The 10,919-nt window shown below is 46.1% G+C and overlaps 1 protein-coding gene across 3 annotated transcripts in view; it reads right to left on the bottom strand.

Annotated features, from left to right (window-relative positions):
• The window catches only part of LOC142258674 (uncharacterized), a 78,826-nt gene extending 70,754 nt beyond the window's left edge, over positions 1-8,072 (bottom strand). For 2 of the 3 annotated variants that reach the window (XM_075331299.1, XM_075331298.1), the window contains exon 1: positions 7,998-8,071. In XM_075331299.1, the coding sequence (XP_075187414.1) occupies positions 7,998-8,051 (54 nt within the window). In that variant the 5' untranslated portion in view covers positions 8,052-8,071. Of the gene's footprint in view, positions 1-7,997 lie in introns of all 3 variants that reach the window. The other variant, XM_075331300.1, reaches the window with a different exon arrangement.
• Between the last annotated feature and the right edge of the window lie 2,847 nt (positions 8,073-10,919).

The raw sequence follows: 10,919 nt of genomic DNA on the forward strand, positions 1-10,919 counted from the left end.
GGAGGATCCTCGCACCATGCCGATTCGTGTCGGCAAGAAAGATAAGGAAGCGTTGGAGCATGTCCCTGCAGCAGCCAGGATGGCGCCGGCCAAAACAACGTTGTCCTGTAGTGGAGCATCGAGCAGGCTGTAACGTTATGCTAGGGTGCTTCCTGCTAATGATCTGTCCTCCGGTGCAAAGTCTGAGGGAAGCGCTGATCACACCTTGGAGCTGGATGATTGTGCACCCAGGGAGGGGGGCCGTGAGTAACTTGAACTCTGTGTGCTTAGCAGCCCAGCAAATGCAGACGCTGGGGCCTGTGATAGAGGGTGGGGGAGGGGGAGATGTGAAACAACCAGAGACTGTTCCTGCTGAACCCACACTAAGAGAAATCCTGGCAGTAGTTAACACTTGCAATACCACACTGGCCACTCTAAGTAATGCAATGGGAACTGTCACTCGGGATATAGCGTGTATCAAACATGAGCTGCAGGGGGTGACTGCCAGAGTGGGAGAGCTGGAGGAACGTGTGAGTGCAGCAGAGGATAAATTGCCACCAATGACACGGGAGCTGGGAAAAGCCACGCAAAATATCACAACACTGCTGAACAAGGTGGACGATTTGGAGAACCGCTCCCGTAGAAGTAATCTGCGCCTGGTGGGGGTCCCGGAGAGGGCAGAAGGGAATGACTCCCTGGGCTTTTTTGAAAAATGGCTACTGGACACCTTTGGCAAAGATGTTTTATCCCCATTCTTTACTATTGAGAGAGCGCACAGGGTCCCTACAAGTGCCCCCCTGCCAGGAGCACCCTCACGTCCTATCTTGCTCAAACTTCTGCATTTTAAAGACAGGGATGCCATTCAGCGCAGATCCAGAGATATTAAGGAACTTGCTATTAATGGGAGGAAGATCTCTATTTTCCCTGATTTTTCCATGGCGGCACAACGTAAAGGGTGCAATTTATTGAGATTCAACAACGCCTGCGGGGATTACAAGTGCCAAACTCCATGATGTATCCTGCTAGACTGAGAATTGCAGTGAATGGAGAAACTCACTTTTTTGATACGGCGGGAGTGGCGCTGTCTTGGCTGGATATTAATGAGAGGGACATGAGGAGGAAGAATACTTGAAGATCACCCTTTCTACCGCCAGGTGCTGCTGTTTCCTTTTGTCTGAGACGCTATGCTGGTATAATTACTACTGATCATTTCATTTTGGATCCAGGGCAGGAGATGACCGGTTCACTGTGGACACTTGTTACGGGAACACTGTGGACCCTTCTCCCTGCATGGACTCTGGGCGAGTTTTTTTAGCCCTGATTCTCTCTGAGAGAAATGTGCAAGTTACACTTGTTTTTGAGGGCGGGGGCGCTGTACACTGGTGTGCAGGGTTCCATTTCCCTCCTTGTTTTTTTCGTTTATTGTTGTATTTTGCAACTAATATGTGGGGTGGGGTGTACCTCAGTCGTGCCGCTCAACCTAATGCTAACAGGAATTGGTGGAGATTGCCTTTCTCCCCCAGGAATGGAGTATGCTCCGGTTTATTATTTTTTAACCTGCTCTTATGGCAACATCACTTAATATTGTAGCGTGGAATGTTAGAGGGCTTGGGGATGTGAATAAGAGGTGTGCTATATTTACTCATTTGCAAAAGTTTCTCCCGGCTATTCCATGTTTATCTGAGACCCACATAGTAAGAGATAATGTTCATTGGCTGAGGAAGTTATGGATCACACATGAATATCATTCCACATACTCGACCCATGCACGGGGTGTCTTTGTGTTGGTGCACAAATCCATGCCGTTCTCATGTACAAAATCAGAGGTTGACCTGGGGGCAGATTTGTTTACTTTGCACGCTGTATGGTATACAATTTATTCTGGTTGCGGTATACATCCCTCCACCGTACTCAGTCGAACCAGTAAAAAGAATCTTGTCTGTTTTAGAGGTGCTTCACACATAGCGAGATCGCTACCGAAATCGCTGCTACGTCACGGTTTTGGTGACGCAACAGTGACCTCATTAGCGATCTCGCTGTGTGTGACACTGAGCAGCGATCTGGCCCCTGCTGTGAGATCGCTGCTCGTTACACACAGCCCTGGTTCGTTTTCTTCAAAGGCGCTCTCCCGCTGTGACACACACATTGCTGTGTGTGACAGCGAGAGAGCGACGAAATGAAGCGAGCAGGGAGCAGGAGCCGGCATCTGGCAGCTGCGGTAAGCTGTAACCAAGATAAACATCGGGTAACCAAGGGAAGCCCTTTCCCTGGTTACCCGATATTTACCTTCGTTACCAGCCTCCGCCGCTCTCTCTGCCAGTGCCGGCTCCTGCTCTCTGCACATGTAGCTGCAGTACACATCGGGTTAATTAACCCGATGTGTACTGTAGCTGGGAGAGCAAGGAGCCAGCGCTAAGCAGTGTGCACGGCTCCCTGCTCTCTGCACATGTAGCTGCAGTACACATCGGGTTAATTAACCCGATGTGTACTGTAGCTAGGAGAGCAGGGAGACAGCGCTAAGCAGTGTGCGCGGCTCCCTGCTCTCTGCACATGGAGCTGCAGTACACATCGGGTTAATTAACCCGATGTGTACTGTAGCTAGGAGAGCAAGGAGCCAGCGCTAAGCAGTGTGCGCGGCTCCCTGCTCTCTGCACATGTAGCTGCAGTACACATCAGGTTAATTAACCCGATGTGTACTGTAGCTAGGAGAGCAAGGAGCCAGTGCTAAGCAGTGTGCGCGGCTCCCTGCTCTCTGCACATGTAGCGACGTTATGATCGCTGCTGCGTCGTTGTGTTTGACAGCTAAGCAGCGATCATAACAGCGACTTACAAGGTCGCTGTTACGTCACAGAAAATGGTGACGTAACAGCGACGTCGTTGTCGCTGTCGCTATGTGTGAACCCAGCCTTAGACTCCTTCCCCCTGTGCCGACTCTTCTGATAAAGATGTAAATATTTGTTAAAATCCCCTATCTAGATAAGCTACATTCGGGGAACATATCAGAGGACGCTGCCCCAACTTCATTTGCTAGAATGCTGACAGAGCTGGGTTTGGTAGACCTTTGGCGTGCCCAACACCCCACAACCAAACAATTCTCTTGCTACTCTAGCTCCCACCACACTATGTCACGGATAGACTTGGCTATTGGGAACACACTTATGACCTCATATATACAAAAGGTGGCCTATCTACCTAGAAGCGTATCTGATCACTCACCACTACACGTTACGCTTTCATGGGGAAACCCCCTCGCCCTGTCCAGACCTATCTGGAAACTTAACCCCTTCTGGATCAAGCTCATAGGGGGATCTTTACATGATAATATTTTAGAATACTTTCAACTTAATGAGTGCTCCACACCATCACACATAGTCTGGGACTCTATGAAAGCCGTAGGGAGGGGCATCTATATTAGAGAAATATGCATACGTAAAAACCAAAACAGACGCTACACCCAAAGTCTGATTCAGGGAGTATCTGTTGCGGAGGCTGCGGTGGTGCTCAACACGACAGAAGAAACTAAAAACACTCTAGAGAAGGCACAAATGTCACTCAAAGAAAATCTCATGTCGGCGGCAGCAAATAAACAATACTTCCTCAAACAAATACTTCATAGAGGGGGAAGGAGTAGGGCACCTACTAGCCACAGTCATTAGGGCGCAGGAAGGATCTTCATATATAAATAGGCTGAAGACGGAGTCGGGTGACCTGGTAACGGAAAGTGAGGGAGATAAAGACGTATTATATGCGACTATACACATCAGACTGTGACCTTACAGAGAATGCGGTGGAACAGTACTTGGATGATCTCTCTCCCCACACTGACTGACGAGGATAGAGATTTGTTGGATCGGGACATCCTATTGGAAGAATTAGAGGAAGCACTTGGCCAGGCACAAAATGAAAAAGCTCCGGGAACGTATGGCCTGCCTGGTGAGTTTTATAAAACGTATGCACCCTTGCTGCTACCTAAACTACTTAAGGTATCTGAAGAATCTGAAAGGCAGGGGGTCCTCCCGCCCTCTATGAGGGAAGCTTTAATAGTCTTAATATTAAAACCCGGAAAAGATCCAGAAATACCGGATTTGTATCGCTCAATCTCTCTCCTACAAACAGATGTTAAATTACTGGCCAAGGTGCTCGCCAATAGGATGTCCCGAGTTATCTCATCTATTGTACAAAATGATCAAACAGGAGTTATTCCATGTAGCGCCACATCTATGAACCTCAGAAAATTATATTTGGGAATTCAACATAGTTCTGAGAAGCCAGGGGAGAGGGCAATTTTGTCCTTAGACGCCGCTAAGATATTCTATAGCCTAGAATGGGGGAATTTGTGGGCTGTACTTCGGAAAATGGGTTTTGGACATAGATTTATAACTTGGGTGAAGCTGCTATATGACTCACGGTGGCGAAGGTTAGGGTTAATGGCAGGGTCTCCGAGTCTTTTCCTCTTGGAAGAGGTACTAGACAGGGGTGCCCGCTCACGCCCTTGCTATTTGCTACTGCAGTGGAGCCGTTGGCAGTGGCAATACGGAAGTCCAGGGAGATTACCGGATTTAGGTGTGGAGCCGTGGAGCAGAAGATATCATTATATGCAGATGACCTACTATTATACCTAGACAGGGTACATTCCTCGATTTTGCCGACAATGGATATCATTCAAGAATTTTGGCGGAGGTCTGGCCTTCGAATTAACTGGTCCAAGTCGACTTTAATGCCGTTAGACCCCCTCCCGATAGATTTCTCGGACTTGCAGATCCCAGTTCCTGTGGTCCGAGAATTCAAATATCTGGGAGTAACCGTGCCCAATTCCGAAGGACTTCCGGGCTCTAAATCTGGAACCCCTGTTGCAGCGGTTCAGAGCAAAAGGTACACACCTGGAGCCGCTTGCCACTATCAAATATTGGTAGATCTAACTTAATTAAAATGGTAATGATGCCACAGCTATTATCTCTCATACATAACTCTCCAGTGTGGATTTGTAGGGAGAGTTTTGCAAAAATTAATACACTATTCCGGGAACTTATCTGGAAGAAAAAAAAACAGGCTAGGATTCGATTGTAAGTGCTACAGCGGGGAAAGGAGGAGGGAGGATTGGCGGTACCAAACCCATATATATATTATATAGCTTCCCAGATGCAACATCTTAGGGGTTGGGGCAAAGAAGGAGCGTATGATACCAGTGGTGATATAGTAAAAGAGGGATCGGTATGGATATATCCAGGCTGCCGGTTGGATATGGGACAAAGACAGATAAATGGGGCACGATATCCCACGTTGGCTATGATTTTTAGGGTATGGGACAGGGATAAGTCTCTTTTTCAGATAAATGGGCCTACAGAGTTCTGGCCACTGTGGCAGAATCCAGACTTGCCAGAAATTAAAAAATTAGTGGGGTTCAAACATTACATATGCTACTTACATCTGAGTCCTCTAAAGGTCTTATTTCGGAATTATACAAAAGATTATTACCTGCCCATCTGGAAGCGCACCCATTGATTGTTAAAAGCAAATGGGAACTGGACGTTGGCCCCTTGATGGAAGACCAGTGGTCCGACATTCTAGAACAGGTCCCTAAGCTGGCGGTCTCTGAGTGCCAAAGGCTGTCTCAAATATATCTAATCCATAGGGTGTATAAAACTCCCAGTCTACTATTTAGGATGGGACTTAGACCAAATGCACAATGTGTTAGGTGTGGACAGGATGATGCCCATTTGATACATGTTATGTGGGAATGTGGACATATTAGTGATTTCTGGAAACAAACCCTGGGACTCATAGACCAAATATATCATATCACAATACAACCGTCGCCTCGCCTAGGTTTGTTGAGTCTATGGGAGGGAGGACTAGACCCGGCCTCTCCAACAGCCCTGGGAATAGCACGTATCCTGTACCAAGCAAGAAAGCTACTGGCATATCACTGGTTAGATCCTCTACCACCAACATTACTGGAGCTTAAAAACAAATTAAATAACGTCATAAGATTGGAAAGGGGAGTTTATTTAAAAAGAAACACATTGAGAAAGTTTTACAAAATTTGGCAGCCATGGATGGAGTCGCCGGGTCTCCCCTCCAGTGCACTGGTTCAGGATGCAATGCTGGACCGGTTACTGTTCTGCTTGCAGTGATGGAATGGGTGGAGAGTAACCCTAAAACTAGTGTTTCTGTGGCAAAGTGGACTCTAAGTAACGTTGTGGGAGGGGGCCGGAAGAGTTTGATTGATGACTGTATGGAGAGAGAGAGGCAAGTGGGTATGGAAATAGGATGCGGAGCGACATGGCTGATGGAGGAAGCTTTTCCGTCAGACAGGCATTATTGCATAATTTAATTTTTGTTTACTTGTGAAGCCACACTGTTTGTAGGCTCATTTTCTACAATATAACTGTGATTTGAAAACCTTATTACTGTTTCTATGTATATACAGAGGAAGAACCTGATTTATATACAACATATACTTATTTGATGTATCCCGTTATTAGCCATATGAGAAGTGATATATTCTCTCTGTACTGATTCTTAATTAATAAAAAAAATCTGATTTTAAAAAAAAAAAAATAATATATCACTACAGACATTTCCAGAGTCTATCACCTCCCCGGTCATATCCTCTGTTATTCCCATAGATAATGATGTAATGTGATGACATCAGAGCCTCTCACCTCCCCGGTCATATCCTCTGTTATCCCCATAGATAATGATGTAATGTGATGATATCAGAACCTCTCACCTCCCTGGTCATATCCTCTGTTATTCCCATAGATAATGATGTAATGTGATGACATCAGAGCCTCTCACCTCCCCGGTCATATCCTCTGTTATCCCCATAGATAATGATGTAATGTGATGACATCAGAACCTCTCACCTCCCCGGTCATATCCTCTGTTATCCCCATAGATAATGATGTAATGTGATGACATCAGAGCCTCTCACCTCCCCGGTCATATCCTCTGTTATTCCCATAGATAATGATGTAATGTGATGACATCACAGCCTCTCACCTCTCCGGTCATATCCTCTGTTACTCCCATAGATAATGATGTAATGTGATGACATCAGAACCTCTCACCTCCCCGGTCATATCCTCTGTTATTCCCATAGATAATGATGTAATGTGATGACATCAGATCCTCTCACCTCTCCGGTCATATCCTCTGTTACTCCCATAGATAATGATGTAATGTGATGACATGAGAACCTCTCACCTCCCCGGTCATATCCTCTGTTATTCCCATAGATAATGATGTAATGTGATGACATCAGAACCTCTCACCTCCCCGGTCATATCCTCTGTTATCCCCATAGATAATGATGTAATGTGATGACATCAGAGCCTCTCACCTCCCCGGTCATATCCTCTGTTACTCCCATAGATAATGATGTAATGTGATGACATCAGAACCTCTCACCTCCCCGGTCATATCCTCTGTTATTCCCATAGATAATGATGTAATGTGATGACATCAGAACCTCTCACCTCCTCGGTCATATCCTCTGTTATCCCCATAGATAATGATGTAATGTGATGATATCAGAGCCTCTCACCTCCCCGGTCATATCCTCTGTTATTCCCATAGATAATGATGTAATGTGGTGACATCAGAGCCTCTCACTTCCCCGGTCATATCCTCTGTTATTCCCATAATGATGTAATGTGATGATATCAGAGCCTCTCACCTCCTCGGTCATATCCTCTGTTATCCCCATAGATAATGATGTAATGTGATGATATCAGAACCTCTCACCTCCCCGGTCATATCCTCTGTTATTCCCATAGATAATGATGTAATGTGATGATATCAGAGCCTCTCACCTCCCCGGTCATATCCTCTGTTATTCCCATAGATAATGATGTAATGTGGTGACATCAGAGCCTCTCACCTCCTCGGTCATATCCTCTGTTATCCCCATAGATAATGATGTAATGTGATATCAGAACCTCTCACCTCCCCGGTCATATCCTCTGTTATTCCCATAGATAATGATGTAATGTGATGACATCAGAACCTCTCACCTCTCCAGTAAGATGGAAGATTATATCCAGACTCAGGTGTAATATCTTCTCCATAATGTTATCTTTGTCCTTAATCATCTTTTTTGGGTCAATCAGGAAAAAAATGAAAAGAAAACAACAGAAAATTGAGCCTTTATTATATAGAAGATGAGATGATAAGGAAATAAAACTAAAAGGAAAAAAAATACAAAAAACAACTATAAAGGGAAATAAAGGGAAATACAGTGGGAGAAATAAGTATTTGATCCCTTGCTGATTTTGTAAGTTTGCCCTCTGACAAAGACATGAACAGTCTATAATTTTAAGGATAGGTTAATTTTACCATTGAGAGACAGAATATCCAAAATAAAATCCAGAAAATCCCATTGTATAAATTATATAAAATTATTTGCATTTTGCAGAGAGAAATAAGGCTGTGTGCGCACGTTGCATTTTTTCCTGCATTTTGGCTGCATTTAAAACTGCAGCGTGTCATTGTCAAACATGCATGCGTTGTGCTTCCCCAGCAAAGTCTATGAGAAGTCAACAAATCCCATGCGCACGTTGCTTTTTAAGGCAGCGTTTTGGATGCCAAATATTTTACAAAATCGATGCATTAAAAAAAGCAGCATGTCACTTCTTTTGTGCGTTTTGGTTGCATTTTCCACCCATTGAAATCAATGAGGTGTGTCAAAACACAACCAAACTGCGCTTGCACTGCATTTTTGACAAACAGAATGCAGGTCTTTCGGTCTCTGTCGGTCCCTCCCTCTCCCCCTCTCATACTCACCAATTACCAGCGCGGCGCTGCACAGCTGTCACACTGCTTTGAAGTTTTCTCCTGCTTTTGAAAATGCCGGCCGCTCATTATTCCATCTCATATTCATCACTGCTTCCCCCGCCCACCGGCGCCTATGATTGGTTGCATTCAGACGAGCCCCCACACTGAGTGACAGCTGTCTCACTGCAACCAATCACAGCCGCCGGTGGGCGGGTCTAGGTAGTGCAGTAAAATAAATAAATAATTAAAACAAAAAAGGCGTGCGGTGCCCCCATTTTTGATACCAGCCAAGATAAAACCACACAGCTGAAGGCTGGTATTCTCAGGATGGGGAGCTCCACGTTATGGGGAGCCCCCCAGCATAAAAATATCAGCCAGTAGTAGCCAGAAATTGCCGCATCCATTAGATGCGACAGACCCAGGACTCTACCCGGCTCATCCCAAATTGCCCTGGTGCGGTGGCAAATGGGGTAATAAGTAGTTAATGGAAGCCCAGAGATGCCAATAAGTCCTAGGTTAATCATGGCAGGTGTCTATGAGACACCCCCAATGATTAATCTGTACGTTAAAGAAAATAAACAAACACCGAAAATTCCTTTATTTGGAATAACAGGAAAAAAAACAAAACAAAAAAAAAAAAAAACACCCTCTTTAACCAAATTACCCACCAAACACCCATCCAGATCTGACGTAATCCACACGAGGTACTACGACGCTTTCAGCTCTGGTACATCGGAAGCTGACAGCGAGCGGCCACAGACCACGACCGCTCTCTGTCAGCTCCATGGAGCAACTGAAGTGAATCGCGCTATCAGCGATGACGTCACTTAGGTTACCTGCGTGCGGGCACAGCTGGAGTCCTCCAACTGTGACAGCAAGTCGCCCGAGTGACTGAAGTGAGCCTCGCGATCAGCGGCGCCCTCACTCAGGTGATTTGCGGTCTTGGGTGGAGGACTCCGGCTGGCCCGGGTAACCTGAGTGACGGCACCGCTAATCCCACTGCTCACTTTAGTCACTCAGGGGATTACGGTCACCAGTGAGTCCTTAACTGGTGACCTCAAATCAGGCCGCGGCACACAGACAGAGCTGCACAATGACAATGAAGTCGGGTGAAGTTCATCCGAGTTCATTCTGATCGCGCAGCCAGTCATGCTCTATGGGGATGTAGCAGAGTTGAGTGGGAACGCACTGTCAAAAATGCATCCAAAATGTATCCAAAATACATGCGTTTTGGATGCATTTTTTTGTCAAACGCAGTGTTTATAGTTATCCAGTCTGCCAGAGGGTGCATTTTTTTCTGCACTTGACAGAACGCAGCGTGCACATATACCCTAAGTATTTGATCCCCTACCAACCATTAACATTTCTGGCTCCTACAGACACTAAGAAGCTCCTAATCAACTTGTTACCTGCATTATAGACGCTGTCTTACATTGTCCCCCGTATAAAAGACTCCTGTCCACAAACTCAATTAATCAGTCAGACTAAGGGGTACTTCTCACATAGCGAGATCACTAGCAAGATCGCTGCTGAGTCACGGTTTTTATGACGCACCAGTGACCTCATTAGCGATCTCGCTGTGTGTGACACTGAGCAGTGACCTGGCCCTGCTGTGAAATCGCTGCTCGTTACACACTGCTCTGGTTCATTTTTTGGACGTTTCTCTCCTGCTGTGAAGCACACATCGGCAAGTTTGACAGCGAGAGAGCAACGATCTGAATGTGCAGGGAGCAGGAGCCAGCGTCTGGCAGCCTGCGGTAAGCTGTAACCAAGGTAAATATCGGGTAACCAAGTGAAGTGCTTTGCTTGGTTACCCAATATTTACCTTGATTACTAGCGTCCGCCGCTCTCAAGCTGCCACCGCCGGCTCCCTGCACACGTAGCCGGAGTACACATCGGGTGAATAAGGAAAGCGGTTTGCTTACTAACCCGATGTTTACTCTGGCTAGGAGTGCAGAGAGCCAGCACTAAGCGGTGTGTGCTGGTAAAGAAGGTAAATATCGGGTAACCAAGCGCTTGGTTACCCGATATTTACCTTAGTTACCAAGCGCAGCATCGCTTCCACGCGTTGCTGGTGGCTGGTCACTGGCGAGATCTGCCTGATTGACAGCTCATTAGTGGCCATGTAGCGACGCACCAGCGATCCTCACCAGGTCAGATCG

This window comes from Anomaloglossus baeobatrachus (genome assembly GCF_048569485.1).
Source record: "Anomaloglossus baeobatrachus isolate aAnoBae1 chromosome 1 unlocalized genomic scaffold, aAnoBae1.hap1 SUPER_1_unloc_4, whole genome shotgun sequence".
In the NCBI taxonomy this organism is placed as follows: domain Eukaryota; kingdom Metazoa; phylum Chordata; class Amphibia; order Anura; family Aromobatidae; genus Anomaloglossus; species Anomaloglossus baeobatrachus.